Genomic DNA, 22,399 nt, shown 5'->3' with positions numbered 1-22,399 from the left:
AAAGTAGCCGTTTGGCAACGACTAGCCCCAACGGCTACATCGAACCAGCCATGTCACACTGCCCCCTGCCCCACGCCAGGCTCAATCTCCACGCCAGTGGGGCAACGCCATGGCCAACGCTAGCCCGATGTGATCTAGCCAGCGTTTTTGACATTCCGCCGCCCCAACCCGCACCCCACATTCTAATGCTTCTTCTTCACCAAACTCCCCTAAAGTACAATTTCACAGCCTACTAACTTCCATCTACGGGGAAAAAGTTCCGGTATGCTTCTTTTTCATTTTTCTTTTGTCAGTTTTACTACCCTGCATAAAACCAAAGAAAAAGGCAAAAAAAACCAAAGAAAAAAAGAATTCAGCCTAATATTCGAATTTTTAGATACCAGTTTTATAACAAAAAAAAAAAAAAAACCCAGAACTTATCAACTATTCAAGAATTATGAAAAAAAAAATAGTTATAAACAATAAAGTTAAATACTTCCAAATTATTTAAGAAAGTAAAACTTCTGTTTTCTCCGTAACATCATACCACAGAATTGCGTGTGGATCATTTAAGAGGAAACATGCCTTCTTTCAAACACTGACAGACACGACAAGGTGAGGTGGGTTTGGTTTTAAAAAGCACAAGGCACACCAATACGATGGAGCCAAAACGAGAGCCGCACACATCACGTACACAGGGACGCAAGGTATTCGTAAATATCTTTTATAATTTTGACAGGTTATTATCCTAACATAAAAGTAACCTATATGTAAGATTTCATATCTATAAACAACCTAAAATCACAGCCTTCTGCAATATTGACATGCCCCTTTTGCGCGATGAACCTCTTGCGCCTAGGCTCCTTTTTAAAACCATGAGATACACAAAAGAGCAACTCGTTTTTTACATGCATTCAAGTCGAAGGTTAATGATTTGGAGTAACAGCATAGACATCAAGGTTCATACTTGGTAGTTTGTTGGCCAAGTGAAACAAAAACCTGGGCCCAGACAAGCAATCCATCATACAACTAAGTAAAAGCCAGAAACTAACATAAGTTCCAAAAAAGCACATGTAATTCGTTACTAGGATTTGGTAAAATGCTGTGACATCAACTTGGCAATCTCAAGAAACCCGACTTGATCCTTCCCATTGAAAATGGTCTTTAACTTTGCATCACACAGAATCTGCTTCTTGTTGGATGGGTTCTGCACAGAATCAGATTGATCAACTTTCATGAGAATCAATCAATATAAGTTGGTAGTCAAAACTAGGCAACCATAACAGCTAAAAGTGGTCTAAAAATGACCTAGAACCAGCATAGCATAGAAGTGCTAAAAATAGCTTACGCCCTTTGCGCCTATGGAAGCTAAAATGTTCCAGAGATTCAAAGTATTTATTTTATAATCTAAAACAAGGTTGTACAGTAAAAGTGCTATCTATGGTCAAAGAGGGAAATAAGATTAACATGAAGACGAAAAACAGATGGAATAATAAAGGGTTTTTAAGCAGTGTGAAGACCTGAAGATTATTCTGCTTGATGTACTCCCAAACTTTCTTCACAGCTTCGGTCCTTGAGACTTGAGAGACGCCTAGAAACTCTCCGAGAGACGGAGACACAGGGACCACTTTCAGAATACCGGCAGGGCGGCCTCGCTTGGCTGCAGTGGCGGTGGCGGTGGCGGTGCCGGTGCCGGTGGCGGCTGCCATCAACACTCTGTGACCTTGACGACTCATCGCCCACGCCATTTTTGCTTCTTTCTTCCGCTAACCCTAGAAGACCCTTTATGAGAATGGTTACACCCCATAGTTTCAGTAATAGCAAAATCAGCCCCTTCCTTCCTTCACTCACTCACCCAAGGAACTCATTTTAAAAAAAATAAGAACAATTAGTGAGAACCTTATAGAATTTAAAAAAAAAAAAAATTAGCAAGAATTTATCAAAAAGAACTCATTGTAATAATATCATGGATCTGCTACCCTATGGGTTAATTCATTTAATTCAACTCTTTTAGATAACTGGGTAACATGGTCTTGTTAAGCATACAAGGTTTTTGTCACACCCCCAAAATCCACACGCGGAGTATCCCCGCTAGGAGGCGTGACTGACCAGGATCAAGCCACCAATCATATTGAACATTGCAAGTAATTAATAAAGTTCAACCCATCAATACGAAAGGTGTTCAAAACAAAACATAGTTAAGTGTTTAGTGAAAGCATAAATGTGAAAACCCAACATAAGTATTAAGTTTGAAATGTCATAATATTTTTAACATGACATCCATGGTCCATGTCTCACAACGACCGCGCCTCCCTCTGCAAGCTCCTTGAATACCTATCGACCTGCAAGGCATGTAACAACGATGTTAACAACAAAGTTGAGCGAGTTCATAGTTGCTTGTTCAGTTAATGAGTTCGTATCAGAAATCGTAAGTTCGTTTCATAACCAAGCGTTACCCAGTACCCTTGTTCCCAAACCTTTACAATAGTAAGTCGGGGCTTCCCATGTTGTATGTTACTAGACTCGTTGTATCTATAGGTGTCCTTCCCAATCCGAGGACAGTGGTAAGTATGAGTTTACGTAGGTTTTATGTAAGTGCCCTTCCCTATCCGAGGACAGTGGTACGTAGCGAGTACGTAGGTTTAGCGCTGGTGTCCTTGTTAGTGCATTTATGTCTATCGCCTCCGTCAAGTCCGTTTGTAGCAGAAACCAAAGAATTCAAGAGCTTACATTGTAATATTAGTTATAATAGCAAGGTGGCATTTATGTAATTAATGAGAAATCTCATTAAGCCCCTTGGCCTATAAAATAGGAGGCTTATGCCTTTGTTTTAGAACTTTTGCCATTTTGGAGCTTTGGAGCTTAGAGGTTAGAGAGAGAAGCTAGAGAGAGAAAGTAGAGAGAGAAAGGCAAAAGGTGATTCACGTTGCTTGTACGTTTTCAGATATTTCTATAGAATCACAGATTGAGTACGTCTCGTGTGTTCGGTCGTTCACGTTTACGGATTCCGCACGTCGAACGTGTCATACGCAATCGTTTCGGAGTCAAACCGGTCCTAACAAGTGGTATCAGAGCAGGAGCTCGATTACACGGATCAAACGCACGAATTCGCACAGAAATACATCAGATTCAGAGTCAATTTCACTCAGATTTGTCAAAATTTCTTCACTCTTCATCTTCTTCACGTTTTTATCTGAAAATCACAAAATTAAATGACTTTTTACAGTTAAAAATTGGTGATTTTTTGATATGTTGTGCGAAACTATCTGATCTACAAGCCTACAAATTTTCAGGTCAAAATTCCAAGCCGTTTGGGAGAAATCTACATTTTTGTGATTGTTTTTGCTGAAACTGTTCGTCACAAACTGGTCAGATCTGTTCGATCGAGTGGCTCACTCGATCGGCTAGCATATTGTTATTCAATCGAGTAGCTCACTCGATCGGTTAGCAATAGTGTTGTCTTGTTCGAGTAGCAAGTGAATCGGCTAGCATTCCTAGCCGAACGGCTAGTATCACCAAACAGCCTAGTCGATTCAGTACATCACAGTTCATTTAAGTCATTGACTTGTTGACTCTAGCCGATCGGCTAGGATTCCTATTCGATCCACCGTTATATTCAACCAATCGAACATCATTTAATGAGTTGACCTGGTTGACCTAGCCGAACGGCTAGCACACTAGCCGAACGGCCAGCTTTTCTGTTCGATCGACCGTCTTTTGCATCCAATCGGCTAGCAACATTTATCATTAATGTCAACATATTCAGTAAATCACGTGAAGTATCAGTAAATATAAACAGTTTGCATGAGATCTGATAATCTAGTTCATTGAAAGTTGTTTCAATATTAGCGGCCCAATGAGAAATTAATTCATTATAAAGTTGTCTGCCATTTTATACATATTCACATGACTTTAGTGAAGGCTTAATGAAATATTAATGAGAAATCATAACTGTCGGCCACAATTATACGACTTGTGAATTGATAAAGTTTAAATTGAAGGGTTCATAAGTGTGTCTACTATTGGTCGAATGCATGATTGTGTGTGAAAATTCAATTGGCCAACCGATTGGTTAAATTTTGTCCTCTTGTGCCAACCGATTCAGTTTGTTGTGTAGTGTAATTTTCATTCGGTTAGCCTAACCGATCGGCTATACCAACCGATCGGCTAGCATCTTTGTGTGAAGCATTTTTCAATCGGTTAGCCCAACCGATCGAACAAAAAGTTGACTTTTTGTTGACTCACTCGATCGAACAGCGTTCCCGACCGATCGAACAGCATCCCTGACCGATCGAACAACGTTTCTGTCCGATCGACCAGCATACTATCCGATCGATCAACCTCCCGTTCGATTCAAGTTGTTGAATAAATTTTTGAACTAATCATTTGTTTACGTGATTGATTCAGGTGATTCGAGGTGATTCAAAGAAAAAGCATCATGGCTGAAGAGTTTTACAACACGTTCTACAATGCGTTTACATCTGACTCGTCTGAAACATCAACTGTCACACCAAAGTCAATAACAAAAACGATCAACGAGAACATCAAGCATGATAACTTTTACGGAACACACTCAAAGCCACCAACTATGGAAAGCATTGAGGATTATACTTGGTGGAAAGAACGGTTTCTCAACTGGGCGAAAGCGTATGCTCATGAAAGCTGGTTATGTCTAGAGTTTAGATACGAACGGCCAAAAGATGATAAAGGCGAAGAACTACCGTTCAAAGGATTTTCAAAAGATGACAAAGCAGAGTTTGCCGCTGAACAGAGAATGATTGCGTTGATCCAGACAGCAATCAGAAATGATATTTTTGCGTTGCTAAATCATGATGGGCCATCTAAATCAGTTTGGGAAGCTTTACGTGTTAAAGCTGAGGGGGCTAAACAGATAAAAAAGAACAAATTGCTTTACTTAAAAAAGAATTTGATATGTTTGATAGCCTAAAAGGAGAGACAGTGAGACAAATGATTGAGGGATTTTGTCATCTAAAAATTGAACTTGAGAGATTTGAGATAGCAAAAACAAGAGAGGAAATTATCGATAAAGTGATTGAAGCGTTACCACGAGCTGATCAGTGGCAAATGTTTGTTTTTATTTTTAAAAATGATGCTTTATATGATACGATTTCTCTTGATTCATTGTTTGAAAAGATTGAGAGTCATGATCTGGAGTTACAAAAGCAAAGCAAGATGACTGATTCTTCACATCAACAGAATATTGGCTTGTATTACAAAGGTAGTGTACCTTCGGAGAAAGGAGTTGGTTCACCAAAGACAACATTCAGTGGTGAGAAGATGAAAGAACCACAAACAACGTCCACAAGTCATCATTCTGGATACCATTCATCTTCAAAATCAAGTTCTGAAGAAATTGAGGAGATATTGTGCAATATTGCTCTTAAGTTGAAGAAGTCTCCGGCAATGAGCATTAATGCAGCTAAGCAGCAAATGAGTTTTCTTGCATCTGTTCTGGAATCATATGAAGGTCTAGTAGCTGGAAAAATTGGAAACTCAGAGTTAACCAAAGAAGACTATGACAAGATCGATCCGGAAGAGATGGAACTCATTGACATTCACTGGTGTCTGGCAAGCTGTATTCGCAGAGCTCAAAGATATATGGAGATTACTGGGAAACAATCATTGGGTGGTCCGTCAACGAAGCTTGGATTCGACAAATCAAAAGTGACCTGTTTCAGATGCAAGCAAAAGGGTCATTTCAAAAGAGAGTGTAAAAATTCTGAAGTTGCTGAATCTAAGAAACCTTTCGACGATGATTATTACCGAAAGGCAATTTACCACCCAATCAGAGAAGAGCCGAAAATGATCAAAGATAAACCCAGAGAGAAATCAAGAGCTTGTTTTGTAATTCACGATGATGAAGGCTTTGACTGGAGCTCTATTTGTCCAGAAGAAGATCGTTTGGAGAATGTTCGAAAAACAGCTCATGGCAGGGCTATAACAGAGAAAAGAAAGTTTGTTTTTGTTGCTGAGATTCAAGATGAAAACAAAGACAAAGACACTACTGAAATCCGTAAAAAAACAATGAAGAAAAAGAAAAAGTTGAGATCAAGGAGAAAACTCGGGAAGAGATCTTGAGTGAGAAACCTTATCGAGAAAGAAATGTTGTTTTCAACAGAATGGATGAGATGCAGGAAGAGTATGAGAGTGCTATTAGCAACAGAAGATGGGATAAGAAGAGAGAGTGTTACTACAACAGAGAAGGAGAACCAGTTGTTCCAAAGAAAGACATAATCTTCGAAGATGTTCTTCTCATAATTCCTTCAAGAGCCGAGTACTATAGAAATGTGATGAAAGATGACAGATATGCAAAAAGGCATGAAAAAGAAATCAGATATGCCATGTTATCGTGTCTGAGAAAAAGGGATGAAGAGAGAATGAGGAAGAGTGTTGAAGAGATGGTGAACAACCTGAAGAAGAATGTTGAAGAAGTGAAGATAGAAGAAGAAGTTGTGAAAAAGATTGTTGTGAATAAAACGTTTGAGAAAGCTGTTACTGAAGAAGATTGGAGAAGAGGCGAGGAAAGAAGAAGAAGGAGAAGTTAAAAATGAGAATTTGGAAGCTGGTAATGCTGGTAATGAAGTAAGTGTTGAAGAAAAGAAGAATGATGCTGAGATGAAGCAGACAGAAGCTGCTGAAAACACCGAAGTGCCAAACACTGAGGTACATTCTGATTCTGAAATCTTAAAACCGATTGATCAGTGCAAGAAATGCATGGAACCGTGCAGAGCTTGTACTGAAAAAGATGAGCAATTTAGAACAAGAGATCTTGAGTTCACAAAAATTGAAAATATTTTCAAAGAAAAATGCAAAGAAATGCTAGAAAAAGAAAAAGTTTTAAAACAAAATGATGAAAAACTTTCAGAAAAATGTAACAAATTAGAAAAAGAAAATGAAGTTTTGAAGGAAAACGTTTTGAAAATGACAAATGAATGTTCACAAAAAGAAAATGTGGTTCAAGAAATGAAGAAAGAATATGACTCAATGAAACTAGCATATCACATTACAAAAGAGTCATATGAGAAAGTGAAAGATGAAATGAAATATGCTCAATCAAGAATGAATTATCTTTCTGAAACAACTAAAGAGCTTAAACGAATGTATGAAATAAAACAAGGTGTTGTTAATTCTTATATTGAGGATGTTGCTAAGCTAAAGCAACAGATTGCTGGTTTAGAACAGGATAACAACAAGTTAAAAAGTTATCACGTGTCGTCATATGTGCTTGAACGAATTTTCAATATAAAACCGGGAGATGGTGAGTTTGAGCAAAACAAGAAAGGCATTGGCTCAGAGTTTCATCAAGTTCCACCACCGGAAAAGTTTGCATTTTATGATGAAGAAAAGGTCGAAAAAGCTTTCAACTTGGTAGATCAATTGCCAGACAACATTGACATAACCTATTCCAAATCTGATGATTCTCATGATTCAGAGGTGGTAGGTAAAGTCGTTGAAAGTGTGTTGAAAGAAGAGTCGGTTGATATAGGTAAATCTGAATCACAGGATGAAGATGAAGGAAATCTTCATGATGGATATCTGAAGAACACAAAATCCGGGAAAAATTTGAATGATGATTCAAAGGGATTGGTTTATACCATGATTGGATCAGACAAATTATTCTTAGATGTTGTTTTCCTGATTCAGAATGTGATTTCAGAAAAGATTGACAAAGTTTTCAAAATGGTTGAGATTGAAAAGTCTGAAATTCCAAAGTTTGCTGGAAAAGGTCACAAAACTTCTTATAACAAACCTAATTTCAAGAATAAAAACATGAAGGCTGGGTTGGGTTATAAGAAGAAACAAAATTGGAATAAAAACGAAACTCCGAATTTTCAGGCAAAAATGAATTTTGTTCATGGAACAACGTCAGAAGAAGAGAAAGAACTAAAATTTAGACGACAGTCTAATGACGAGTTCTTAGCTCAAAAGAAAAGGCAAAAACCACAGGTCAAAGATGTGTCCAAGAGAACATGTTTCAAATGTGATCAAATTGGACATCTTGCTCGCAAGTGTCCAAATCTGAAACCTGTTGGTGTTGAGACGAAAAAGAAGTCTGTTTATGTTCAAAAACAGAAATCTGAAGTTGTGAATCAAAAGTCAACCAAGTTTGAATCAAAGCAAACTTGGAAGCCGAAAATGTCAAAGGATGACTCACAACAAACATGGAAACATGTGACACCCAGAATTAGCACAACACAAAGTTGGAAAACAACTGTTGATGCGACAAAACCAAACCAGTTTTGGAAACCAAAAGTTGTTGTTCAAAATCAAAATGTTCAAAAAGAGTCACATTTTTACAAACGAGGTACTCCAAAGGTCAAACATGGAGTGTTAAGAAACAAATGACTTTGGTAAATGATGAAAAAGTTGAAATTAAAATTGACAAAGTCTTTGTACAAAACGACAAAGATTTTCCGAAGCTAAATGATGCATATTGTGTTGAAATGCCTAAGGTTCAACAGACCTGGGCTAAATTGTTCAAGTGATTGAATTAAGTTGAATGTGCAGGTGCTTCTGAAGAAAACTGAATGTCAACCAAAGGAGAATAGAAGCAGCCTGGCACGTGAGGAGGAGGCTGCTGATCCCTGTGATGATTAAACAGGGAGTTTGTTTGTTTTCTGTATATAAATAAACCATATTTCAAAAACCCTAAAAATTGAAAAATTTAAAAACCAAAAATATGTTTTTATTTTGTCAAAAATTTGAAAAATCAAAAATATGTTTGTTTTTAAATTTATCAAAAATGCAAAAATTCAAAAATATGTTACTTGAATTTGCCAGAACTCCCAGGTTGGTAATTGGGGAGTAGGAATCGGCATCTTTCTTGAGAAATGTTTTATCAAGGACATTAAGTTGTACTTGATTTAACTTTCGTATTAGTTAATGAAAGAACAAGGTGATGAATAAACCCCGTGTGTGAATTAAACAAAACTTATTTTCCAGAAAAACCATTTTGATTAAAACAAACTTAAGTGTTTTGAAATTATAATGGGAAAATAGTTTGTTGTCAGGGGGAGTTCTGATTGAATATGCCGAAACCCTCACGGCGGAACAAACATGATTAATTTCACAAGATTTAAAAACGGTTTTCAAACCGTAAAATATCAATGTGTTGTAAATCATGGGGGTACATTATGTTTTCTGCAAATCAGTGCATGAGAAGCAGAAAATAGATGGCGAAATAAAGCTATCAGTATCAGGTTGTCAAATTTTCTTTAAATGGTTTTGAATTTTAGGGGGAGTAAGAAATTGTCAGAAAATCCAAAAACATTACAGAAAATCCAAAAACATTAGAAAATTTGAAAAAGCCAAAAACATGATAAAATTCAAAATTGAGTTTTTGTGTAAAAAGAGGAAATGATAGTACATCAGTATACAATCACAGTACGCTAAAGAATTGTAATGCTATAATGTGATAAACGGTCTCACTGATGATATGCCAGTAGATTTTTACACACTTAGTAAATTGTTTTCGAGATATAAACCTAAAATTCAAACTTACTTATTTCGTGGGGAACATCTCTCGGATATATAGGTAACCCCTGAAATCTTGTTTGAAAGACCCCTCTTTCTGAGATACTAGGTCTTTATGCTTAGTGATATCTGGGGTATTATCCCGGGACTTCTGATTTTGCGGAAACAATGGCCTAGTCCCCGAATAATACTTTCCGCAAATGCTTGAAACATAGCATCGCCCTCAGCAAATTGATTAAACAATAAAATTGATAATCATTGTTGTTGAAACAAAAGATCCTCTAAAGGGGACACACCAAAAGTAGAAGCCGTCATCTCTCTGCGTATACGGAAGTATCGACCTGAGCTCTCACGGCCCTCACATTTAACCCCTTACAGATATCATCTAGGTATATTCACCTGTAAGACTGAATATTGGGATCTGGATACGGGAGTATATTCTGAGGTGGGACACGCGAATAAGTTTAAGTTTTTAAAACATTAATCTCGTATCTCGAATCAATTGAAGTTTGTGTGAAAATTTAAGTGGATTAGTATACTGACAATCTAAGTGAATCGTTTAGAACTTAAAGTGTTTAAAGCTCAACGGTACTAGTGATTCGTCATAAATTGATATGATCCTCTGACGCAAACTCAAACAAAAATATTGTCTGTAAATATGTTTGTACATATTTCTTTACTGCTTTATATTTTCAGAAAAATACAAAAATATTTTTGATTCTGCTTTATTTTCGACAACCGATGTCTGAAATGCTGAGTTTCAAAATCTAAGTATGCTAATCGTGTTTCTGAAAATAAACAAGTTCATTAATTTGAAACTTGAAATCTTAAAATTAAAAATCAAAACAGTTTGTGATATCTCCAAGGTCATTAATTTGGACTTGGATGATTAACCGTGAAGGATTTGGATGCTCATATTGTTAAAATCTATAAAAGAGCCAGTTTTTTGATTTTTGATGCTTAATTACTGCCAAATCTATGAAGCATTTTGATAGGGGGAGAGAATCAAGTATTTCTGGAAATATTCATATTATTATATCTTTAAAGCCAGGATCTTGATTTAGAAAGTTTAAAAGAGTCAGATTACAATTTCTGAACAATTTCAAAATGATTGTACTTATAAACGTTTGAGAATTGCAGATGTTGTACCAGACTACGATCCCGACAGCTGAGACTAAGGGGGAGTCTGAAGACGAGCTCAACGCAAACGGAAGCGTGTAAAGAGCCAGGTATCGTTCTTTGAAGAACTTGTAATCGGAAAGCCAGGTGTCGATCCCAAAAGCACGGAAGCTTGACGAAAGGGGGAGCCTGAAGAGTCTACCGAAAGGGGGAGCTGAAGCTGAAGACAGATCCACCAGGATTCTGTTCGAGTAAGAGGGAGTCTATATTTGCTGAAAACATGTTAAATCTTAAAGAAAACTCAAGAGAGAGAGAGAGAGAGAGAAAGAAAAGTTGCTACGAGCTTGACTACGGATTGACTACGGCAATATCCAAGGGGGAGTCTGTTAGTGCATTTATGTCTATCGCCTCCGTCAAGTCCGTTTGTAGCAGAAACCAAAGAATTCAAGAGCTTACATTGTAATATTAGTTAGAATAGCAAGGTGGCATTTATGTAATTAATGAGAAATCTCATTAAGCCCCTTGGCCTATAAATAGGAGGCTTATGCCTTTGTTTTAGAACTTTTGCCATTTTGGAGCTTTGGAGCTTAGAGGTTAGAGAGAGAACCTAGAGAGAGAAAGTAGAGAGAGAAAGACAAAAGGTGATTCACGTTGCTTGTACGTTTTCAGATATTTCTATAGAATCACAGATTGAGTACGTCTCGTGTGTTCGGTCGTTCACGTTTACGGATTCTGCACGTCGAACGTGTCATACGCAATCGTTTCGGAGTCAAACCGGTCCTAACAGTCCTTCCCAAACCAAGGACAGTAGTACGTAGGTTTTACGTAGGTTTTAACACTGGTGTCCTTCCCAATCCGAGGACAATGGTACGTAGGTTTTAGCACTGGCGTCCTTCCCAATCCGAGGACGGTGGTAAGTAGTCTAGTAGTGATGAAAGTATGGGTAGTCATTCAATCTCATTCCCAACCCACCGGGAATTCCATGCCTTGGAAAGAGGGTGAACTCACCTTGGTTTGCTCGGTTTGATTGATTACTTGGTTCCAATTAATCAGTCAAGGCCTATGGTATGCACGTATACACAATCAGTTGACATTCACAAAGTTCGACAATCAATCAGGATCATTACGTACATGCAAGTAACAACTAACACATGGCATTTATCAGTCATACAAGCTCATGCAATTCATGCTTATCATTAACAACAGCTGCCTAACCCAGTTAACCCTTAACAAAATTAAACTTAGTTAGTGTACAGTTTTCAGACTCGACGAAACACAACTGTTTCGTCGTAAATCCCCTTCGACGAAACACCCTCTTTTTCGTCGTGATTACCCTCAGTGAAACACACTGTTTCGTCATTCCTGTTTCGTCGTGATCATCCTCCGGCGAAACGCATCCGTTTCATCATCATCGGCGTTTCGTTCATTAAGTCAGTTACGTCATGACTAATGATTACCCAAAACCCTAACCGCCGATCATGCGATTCATGTCAAAACAACTAGTATCAATCATATCCAATCATATCAGAATCACATGTTAACCTTAAACAATCTAGCATATATGATGGCCATTGCACGAATACAATTTCACAGTTTCATCAATACAGACAGCCTATCTCACTGATCAAAATCTATTCAATCAACAAAACCAAGAAACCCTAATTGCTATCAGGTTCACAAATAATCATCCTCAACAATCAATGGAATTTAAACATACTAACAACCATCTACATAACAACTTAACAGTTTGATCAATCTGAGATATTACACACTAACCGGTTGAACGGAAAGATTGACTTAATCGATTTTAGATGGCTTCGAGGACACACAGTCGCCGTCAACAGGGAGAGAGAGAGCTCTCGGGTTTCTTATTTGCTAAAAGTGTGACAAATGGAACCGTAATACACAATAAATATTCGCGTAACGTACTGGGTCCTTAACGGGCTTCGGCGAAACGTTGGGCCGGTGAAACACTCCTTAGTTTCGTCGGAGTGTAGATGGCGAAACACTTTTGTTTCGTCGAGGCCATTCAAGGTTTAAATATTTTAAGTTTTGCAAACAGGTTTCATGTTATATCACCAAACACCATAATCATATTAAATAGATAACATGTCCAATAAACATCTCAACATATAATCCAACGTGTACAATTACAAGGATAACAGGTCGTTTAAACAAATAACTTAAGCAATTAACGTGCAATTAATGCGAAGATAGAATCTTGGAAACTCGAGTTGTCACATTATCCCCAACTTGAAAGAAATTTCGTCCCGAAATTTAACATGCGGTTACTGAGGAAGCTAGTTGTGTTGTGTTGTTTCCTGGTTTTCCTGGGGTGTCACATCATCCCCCCGTTGGTTTGGAATTTCGTCCCGAAATTCTGTAGTAGATTCAGCCTCAGTAGTGGTTGCATTGTTCTTGAACAACTGGGGATACTTGAGTTTCATTTGGTCTTCTCGTTCCCAAGTGAACTCTGGGCCACGACGGGAGTTCCAACGAACTCGAACAAGAGGTATTCTGGTGTGCTTGAGGACCTTAACATCTCGGTCCATGATTTCAACTAGTTCCTCGACGAATCGCAACTGATCGTCGATAGTGAGTTCCTTAAAGGAACTATGAGGGTCTCATCTGACAGACATTTCTTCAGATTTGACACATGAAATACGTTGTGAACTCCACCGAGTTCTGCTGGTAGGTTCAGTTTATAGGCCACCTTGCCTATTTTCTCAATGATTTCGAACGGTCCGACATATCGCGGATTGAGCTTCCCTCGTTTGCCAAAACGAACTACACCTTTCCAAGGTGAGACTTTGAGTAGCACTCGATCCCCAACCTGGAACTCGAGTGGTTTCCTGCGTTTATCAGCGTAGCTTTTCTGACGGTCACGAGCTGCCGCCATTCGTTGTCGTATCTGAGCAATCCTTTCCGTTGCGTCTACTACAAGTTCTGGACCCGTGATCTGACTATCACCCACCTCTGCCCAACAAAGAAGTGATCGGCATTCACGCCCGTACAATGCCTCAAATGGAGCGGCTTGAATGCTGGTGTGGTAACTGTTGTTATACGAAAACTCCACTAACGGGAGATGTTTTTCCCAGCCACTGCCGAAATCGATTACACATGCACGAAGCATGTCTTCTAGAGTTTGGATGGTGCGTTCAGACTGCCCATCCGTTTGCGGGTGGTAAGCTGTGCTCATGTCTAATCGTGAGCCAAAGGACTTGTGCATTGCTTGCCATAGTTCAGAGGTAAAACGCGCATCACGATCGGAAATAATAGAGGTTGGCACCCCGTGCCTCGAAACCACTTCTTTTAAGTAAATGTCTGCTAAAGTAGAGAACTTGTCTGTTTCCTTGATAGCTAAGAAGTGTGCAGACTTAGTGAGTCGATCCACGATCACCCAAATAGTATCATCCCCACGTTGAGATCTAGGCAGGCCAGTAACAAAATCCATGGAAATTTCCTCCCATTTCCATTGTGGTATCTTTGGTTGCTGGAGTAGGCCCGTTGGTTTCTGGTATTCGGTCTTGACTCTCGCACAAGTCAAACATTTGCTAACGTAAGTTGCTATGTGAGCTTTCATTCTAGGCCACCAATACGTAGTTCTGAGATCGTGGTACATCTTATCCGAACCAGGATGTACCGAGTAACGAGACTTATGTGCTTCATCCATTACAAGTTCTCGTAAGTTTCCATAGAGTGGGACCCAGATGCGTCCTGTTACGTAATAGGCGCCGTCTTCCTTTTGTTCTAACCGCTGCCTTGAGCCACGTAAGGCTTCAGCCCTGACGTTTTCTGGTTTCAATGCTTCTACCTGAGCATCTCGTATCTGTGCAGGAAGACTAGATTGGATGGTAAGTTGTAATGCTCGCACACGCTTAGGTGTAGTATCCTTTCGACTGAGGGCATCGGCCATAACATTTGCTTTGCCCGGATGGTACTTGATGGCACATTCGTAATCATTCAATAGCTCGACCCATCGACGTTGTCGCATGTTCAACTACTTTTGCTTGAAGATATGCCCGAGACTCTTGTAATCGATGTAGATGGTGCACTTGGTACCGTACATGTAATGTCTCCATATCTTAAGTGCGAAAATAACAGCTCCCAGCTCCAGGTCGTGTGTGGTGTAGTTTCTTTCATGAACTTTAAGTTGGTGTGATGCGTAGGTTATTACTTTGTCACGTTGCATCAACACACACCCAAGACCTTGAATGGATGCGTCGTAATAAACTACGAAATCGTCTGTGCCCTCAGGCAGTGAGAGAATAGGTGCGCTACAAAGTCTACTCTTCAAATGTTGAAGCGCTGATTCTTGAGCATCACCCCAAAGATAGGTGACCCCCTTCTGAGTCAGTAGAGTAAGCGGCTGCGCAATCTTCGAGAAGTCTTTGATGAACCTTCTGTAGTAGCCCGCCAAACCCAAGAATTGGCGGATTTCTGTTGGTGTACGCGGTGCAGGCCAGTTCTTGATCGAGTCGACTTTTGATGGATCAATGTGAATCCCATTCCCGTTTACCACGTGGCCTAAGAAATGGACTTCCCGAAGCCAGAAGTCGCATTTTGAAAACTTGGCGTACAACTGTTATGTTCGAAGGAGTTCCAAAATAAGTCATAAATGCTGCTCGTGCTCCTCCTGACTCTTAGAATAGATCAGGATGTCGTCAATGAATACAATAACAAACTTATCCAAGTAAGGCTTGCACACTCTGTTCATAAGATCCATGAAGACTGCAGGCGTGTTTGTTAACCCGAATGGCATGCCCAGAAACTCTTAGCGGCCGTAGCGTGTTCTGAATGCTGTTTTGGAGACGTCCTCGTCCCGGACTCTCAGTTGATGGTAGCATGACCTCAGATCAATCTTTGAATAGAAGCTCGACCCTTGCAACTGGTCGAATAAGTCATCAATGCGTGGAAGAGGATAGAGATTCTTCACGGTCATCTTGTTTAGTTCGCGATAATCTATGCACATACGGAAGATACCGTCTTTCTTCTTCACAAACAACACTGGAGCTCCCCAGGGCGAAGAGCTAGGATGAATGAAACCCCTATCCAAAAGTTCTTGCAATTGTTTGGACAGCTCTTCCAGTTCGGTTGGAGCTAAACGATAAGGTGCTTGAGCTACGGGCGCTGCTCCAGGAGCTAGCTCGATCTGGAATTCGACCTGGCGATGAGGCGGTAGCCCAGGTAAATCTCCAGGAAACACTTGAGGAAAGTCGCGTACTACTGGAATATCCTCTAATCTCTTCTCTTTCGTTGATGTGTCAGTAACAAGTGCTAAAATCGTGGTGTGGCCCTTTTGCAAACACTTCTGGGCCTTAAGAAAAGAGATGATGCCCACCACAGCACCACTCTTGTCGCCTTGGATTTCGAGAGGTTCCTCACCAGGACGGGGAATACGAACAATATTCTCTTTGCATAGGATCTCTGCTTGCTGTTTGGATAACCAATCCATACCAATGACGATGTTGAAACTACCCAGAACTATAGGAATGAGATCGATAGAGAAAGTCTGACCAGCGAGGACAAGATTACAACCCTGAACTATGTGTGTGGCCTCTAGAATTTTACCATTTGCTAACTCTACGACATGCTTGGTGTTCAAAAGTGTTGGTGTGCGCTTGAGCATTTGACTAACTTTTAAAGACACATAACTGGTATCGGCACCCGAATCAAATAAAACAGTAACATAAAAGTTATCGAGAAGGAACTTACCCATCACCAGATTAGGATCATTCCTTGCTTCACCCTGACCCAGCACGAACACTCGACCCTTAGCGCCGTTGTCATTATTGTTTCCCCCATTGTTGTTCCCGTTATTATTCCCGTTTCCTTGGTTGTGGTTCTGATTCTGATTCTGATTCAACTGCGGGCAGCGTCTCTTGAAGTGACCTTCAGCGCCACACTGAAAACATCCCTTGTTGCCCTGTTGCTGATTCTGCGGTGCTTGCTGTTGCTGCTGACAATTCTGATTTGCAGGCCGTGAGCTTCTGCAATCCTTAGCTTCATGACCCATCTTGAGACACCTCTGACAACGACCCTTGTTGCATTGACCACTGTGGTGTCTGTTGCATCTATTGCACTTTGGGTGATTTCCTCGATATCCACCCTGTCCCTGACTACCAGAAGATTGCTGACCAGGACTCTGGTAGTCATCGATCTTTCGCTGCTGTGCCTGGGACTGAACCGTAGTCGAACCCTTGCTGGAGGCTCCATCCCATTTTCGTTTGTTGTCACTGGGAGTAGCAGAAGTAGTAGTAGTGGTAGTAGCACCGATACGCTTAGGCAGCTTGTTCTGTTCCACTGCCTGGTCTGTGAGACGATGAGCAAGACGGGTAACCTCTTGAATAGTAGCAAGGTTGGAAGATGTCACATGGCTTTGAATCTCTGGTACTAAGCCTTTGAGATACAGTTCGATACGCTTGATGGGAGGATCCACAATAGTTGGACATAACACTGCCAGTTCATTGGATCGCTTCGTATACACCTCTATCTCTGACCCCATCATCTTCAGGTTAAAGAACTCCACTTCCAACTTGTGGATGTCGTCACGAGTGCAGTATTCCCGCTTGATCAGTTCCTTGAAGTCGTTCCATGGGGTGGCATTAGCAGCCGCCAACCCCAGCATCTGAACTTGCGCATTCAACCAAGTCAGCGCAGTGCCTTCGAGAGTACCAGTGGCATACTTCACCCTGCGAGCCTCAGGGCATTCACACATCTCGAAGGCCGATTCGAGCTTCTCGAACCAGTGGAGGAGTCCAACAGCCCCTTCAGTGCCACTGAAAGTACTAGGACGACAGTCCATAAAAGTCTTGAATGTGCATACAGGTGGCTGGGCATTCTGACCTGTTGTGTATATAAGAACAGGACAAGGTTAACACAAGAGTTGGTTTATGAGGGTAGGATCTAAAGATCCTAGAGTGAGTTGCGACTGCAAGGTATACCTCCTGCTTGAGCGGCTGCAAGTGCCACAACAACTTGTTCATTGATCAAAGCCGTCAGTTGGGCTTGAGTCATGTTGATACGTCCACTCATTATCTTCATACCAAAGGAAACATGAGTGAGAGAGGTTCGCGAAAGTGCGATGACAGAAGAGAGTAAGCGCACAAAGTTTTCAAGCAGTAGTTACTACGTTATCTAAGCATACCATGTGTAATGTTCTATGTAACTAACAAGTAGGTAATATAAACAGGAATCATATCACCTATAGTGTTGCGTCTTGCACGTGGAGCGAAGCGTCGTTGTGGATCGTTGTGCACTGTACAGGTTATAGTCTTGTTTTAACAAAAAACTTTTCCCTTATTAAAACCAAGTTCACTATAACCAATGGCTCTGATACCAATCTGTCACACCCCCAAAATCCACACGCGGAGTATCACCGCTAGGAGGCGTGACTGACCAGGATCAAGCCACCAATCATATTGAACATTGCAAGTAATAAATAAAGTTCAACCCATCAATACGAAAGGTGTTCAAAACAAAACATAGTTAAGTGTTTAGCGGAAGAATAAATGTGAAAACCCAACATAAGTATTAAGTTTGAAATGTCATAATGTTTTTAACATGGCATCCATGGTCCATGTCCCACAACGACCGCGCCTCCCTGTGCAAGCTCCTTGAATACCTATCGACCTGCAAGGCATGTAACAACGATGTCAACAACAAAGTTGAGCGAGTTCACAGTTGATTGTTCAGTTAATGAGTTTGTATCAGAAATCCTAAGTTCGTTTCATAACCAAGCGTTACCCAGTACCCTTGTTCCCAAACCTTACAATAGTAAATGGAGGCTTCCCATGTTGTATGTTACTAGACTCGTTGTATCTATAGGTGTCCTTCCCAATCCGAGGACAGTGGTAAGTATGAGTTTACGTAGGTTTTATGTAAGTGCCCTTCCCTATCCGAGGACAGTGGTACGTAGCGAGTACGTAGGTTTAGCGCTGGTGTCCTTCCCAAACAGAGGACAGTAGTATGTAGGTTTTATGTAGGTTTTAACAATGGTGTCCTTCCCAATCCGAGGACAATGGTACGTAGGTTTTACCTAGGTTTTAGCACTGGCGTCCTTCCCAATCCGAGGACGGTGGTAAGTCGTCTAGTAGTGATGAAAGTACGGGTAGTCATTCAATCTCATTCCCAACCCACCGGGAATCCCATGCCTTGGAAAGAGGGTGAACTCACCTTGGTTTGCTCGGTTTGATTAATTAATTGGTTCCAATTAATCAGTCAAGGCCTACGGTATACACGTATACACAATCAGTTGACATTCACAAAGTTCGACAATCAATCAGGATCATCACGTACATGCAAGTAACAACTAACACATGGCATTTATCAGTCATACAAGCTCATTGATGTGGGCCCAAGTGTGGAGGAACGGGCTATTTTGTACTTGGAGGCCCAAGACCGCGTAAGAAAAGGGCCTTCACTAAAATGGCCCTAACTTGGGCTACGAGGGTCCGTTTGGGACGTGCGACCAGGCGATTCGAAGGCCAAAAAACGCTTATTTCTATTACTTATTTGCATTTTTATGTTTTTTGAACTATTTTGGGCTTTTTGTTTTAGGCCGTGTGTTTGGCCCTTTATCTTTTTTAGGCCCGTTTCGAATTTCAGTCTTTATTTATATGTTGCTAAAGCTAATGAAAAGATCAGAATTGAATTTTGAGAAAACTGTTTTTTCACTTCAAATTCCGTGGCCTTTGGGGTTACAATTTGGGGGTTGGGGAAGAGCTACACGGGTATTCGTAGAATCAACGTGTAATCTTCATTTTTTTCGTTTCACACGCTGCATCACTCATGCAATTCATGCTTATCATTAACAACAGCTGCCTAACCCAGTAAACCCTTAACAGAATTAAACTTAGTTAGTGTACAGTTTTGAGACTCGACGAAACACAACTGTTTCGTCGTAAATCCCCTTCGAAGAAACACCCTCTGTTTCGTCGTGATTACCCTCGGCGAAACACACTGTTTCATCATGCCTGTTTCGTCGTGATCATCCTCCGGCGAAACACATCCGTTTCGTCATCATCGGCGTTTCGTTCATTAAGTCAGTTACGTCGTGACTAATGATTACCCAAAACCCTAACCGCCGATCATGCGATTCATGTCAAAACAACCAGTATCAATCATATCCAATCATATCAGAATCACGTGTGATACGTGGTCAAAAACCGGTGCTTGTAATTGTTTAATTTGATGTTTTTACACAAGTTTTAGTTTCGAACTGCCTACTTTTGATTAGATATGTATTTTGCAGGTCTAACGGAGTTTAAGGAGCTTTTCGGGAGCTTTACGGGTCATCGGGATGAAAAACAAACCACCGGGAAGCGAAACGGGTCAACCGGGAGCAAGGAACGCAAAAAACGAAGAAACAGGATTCAGAGCACCGTCGCCGACGCCCATATGGGCCGTCGCCGACGACCTGTGTAAATTGCCGTCGCCAGAATTCACCGTTGACAGCGTGTTAGGCCGTCGGGTGAAATTGAATAAGCACACACCGTCGCCGACGGGGCTTCAGGCCGTCGGCGATGGCCCCTCTGTGTTGCAGCCGCGTTTGTTTGAAGTTTTAGCTTGTTTTGACGAATTAAAGGGGATGGTCATCAATGAATATGGGAGTTACACTCACTTTTGAGTTTTGAACTTGATCTTGGAGCCACGATTCACTATCGATCACCTACCATTCGACCTTCTTCACTTCAAACACCCGAATCATCATCAAGAACCACCACAATCAATTCATCCATTCAAACCCTAATTCTCCATCCTTCATTCACACTCACCATCTTCATCCACAAACCCTAATTATCCATCATTCCTTCATCCTACAAGCTTCAAGATGACATCATTCGTGTTCCAAACTTCCGGTGATCAAGCTTTATCAACCATGAGCGGCTAATCATCTCGGTTTCACCCCGGTGTAGGTAGTTGTTAATTTTAGGGTTTCGAATTGTTCTTGTTTCAACTTAGTGACAATTTGTATTTAGTTTTTGAAACTCTTGATAATAGTATTACATTTGTTTCAAATTCGTGAATTGTCGAGCGATGTTAAAAGTTATGACTTTGCGAAATGGTGATATGCAATTGTGCATTATCGTTGTTAGGATTTCCTTGTGTTGATTACAAAGTGTCTTTTTGTCCGTTCTTCGGGACGTTGATAGCTAGTAGCACCTAAGTCACGGTACACTAGATCCGTTAATCGAATGCATTTGAGTTGAAACTAAAACTTGTAGAAATCCTAGGTTAACAATTACCGAAACCGGGCGTGATTCCTTTTCATTATTATTGTTCTAGTAACCAATTTTCTTACAATTGTTAATTAGTAGTTGTTAATCATTTTCATCAATTCATCTAGTTTAAAATCATATCTTTTAATTAAACAAAAACACAAAATTATTCTAGCAAGCTTCATATATTGTGACACTTTTGATAATTCAATCGAATCCACACACAAACCACATACTTTTCGTGGTTCGACCCCTTGCTACCACTAGCTATTTGTTAAGGGTAAATAGGGCTTATAAATCTTATCTTTGTCCGGAGCGCGACATTCCGATCAAATTTTGGCACCGCTGCCAGGGAGTGCGTGCGCTTTGTGTTTGGATATTGTTTGAATTCTTTTTTTTTGTGATTAACTGTTTAATTTGTTTAGCTTTCTTTTGGTACTTGTCTTTTTCCTTGTTACGCGGGGTGTGTTGCTTGTGCAGGTTACAGGTAGTGCATGCATACGTGGAACTCCGGGAGGACTTCACCTTTAGTCTACGAACCGGAAATCGAAAGAGTCGCAAGAAGAAACCTAGCAAGCCGGTTAGAAGCAACTCTTGCTTCTAATCAAACCAACCAAACACCACCACTCACAGCAACCATTGAAACCGATTCGATGGCGAACCACAACTCCAATCAAAACTTCAATTCCAACCAAAATCTCAATCCAAATCAATTTCAATCCCGAGGGAACTTTCATCCCGCCCAAAACAGCCAACCTACACCTCAAGAGCAACCGGGTGGTAACGTCAACGCTAGACCACCCACACCACCTTTTAGAAACCAAAATCCTAATAACACCCAACGAACACGTCAACAACAAACCCTTCATCGACAAGCGTCTTTACCCATCAACCTTGATGATCGGAATGTCAACTCCGATCGTAGAGGTAACCGAGATCGCGGCAATCCCGCGGATGAAGACCCATTTTTCAATATCGACGACTTGAGAAATGCAATCCCCGACGATGAACCTTATAGTGTTCCCGGTTATCAATCGCCGGAACATGTAAGCATTCATACAGAAAATTCAGATGATGGGGGTTATTATGATGATCGAGTGGACGATGATGAAGATTGGGGATACATCAATCAGGGTAATGGCTACCATGCAAGAGGGTACGAAGATGAAGAGTTTGGCTATCAAAATGCCAACTATGTTGGGGATGACGATTATGGTCGTGGGAATAGAAGAAATGACGGTTACGAAAATAACCGCCAACCACGAAACAACTACCAACGAAACCAGAATGATGGGTTTTACAACAACAACAATGCTAACCCTAACCGGATTCCTCGTTTCGTGGGAGGTGTCATCAAGGGGGTAACCGAGGTGGAAATGGAGGGATGATAGAAGAGATGCTGGAAGGGGTGAGAGAAGGGATGAGAGACGAGATGAAAGGAGGAATGAGAGAAGAGATGATAGAAGGGATAACCGGAGAATGGATGATCAAGAAGTTAACGGTCCTTATCGTCGTCAACAACCTCCATGGGGAGTGAATGACCGTTTCAGGCCGATTGTTACTGAAAACGATTCACCAATCGTTTG

General features: G+C 40.6%; 1 protein-coding gene across 1 annotated transcript; it reads right to left on the bottom strand.

Moving 5' to 3' along the window:
• Positions 1–860: 860 nt before the first annotated feature.
• LOC110879493 (upstream activation factor subunit spp27) lies at positions 861–1,755 on the bottom strand. The gene is made up of 2 exons (XM_022127956.1): positions 1,500–1,755; positions 861–1,186 (listed from the first exon to the last, which is right to left on the bottom strand). Exons 1-2 carry the CDS (start codon positions 1,725–1,727, stop codon positions 1,064–1,066), a joined length of 351 nt encoding a protein of 116 aa, XP_021983648.1. The 5' UTR covers positions 1,728–1,755; the 3' UTR covers positions 861–1,063.
• Between the last annotated feature and the right edge of the window lie 20,644 nt (positions 1,756–22,399).

This window comes from Helianthus annuus, chromosome 7, assembly GCF_002127325.2.
Source record: "Helianthus annuus cultivar XRQ/B chromosome 7, HanXRQr2.0-SUNRISE, whole genome shotgun sequence".
In the NCBI taxonomy this organism is placed as follows: domain Eukaryota; kingdom Viridiplantae; phylum Streptophyta; class Magnoliopsida; order Asterales; family Asteraceae; genus Helianthus; species Helianthus annuus.
This window is presented reverse-complemented; position numbering and strand designations above follow the sequence as displayed.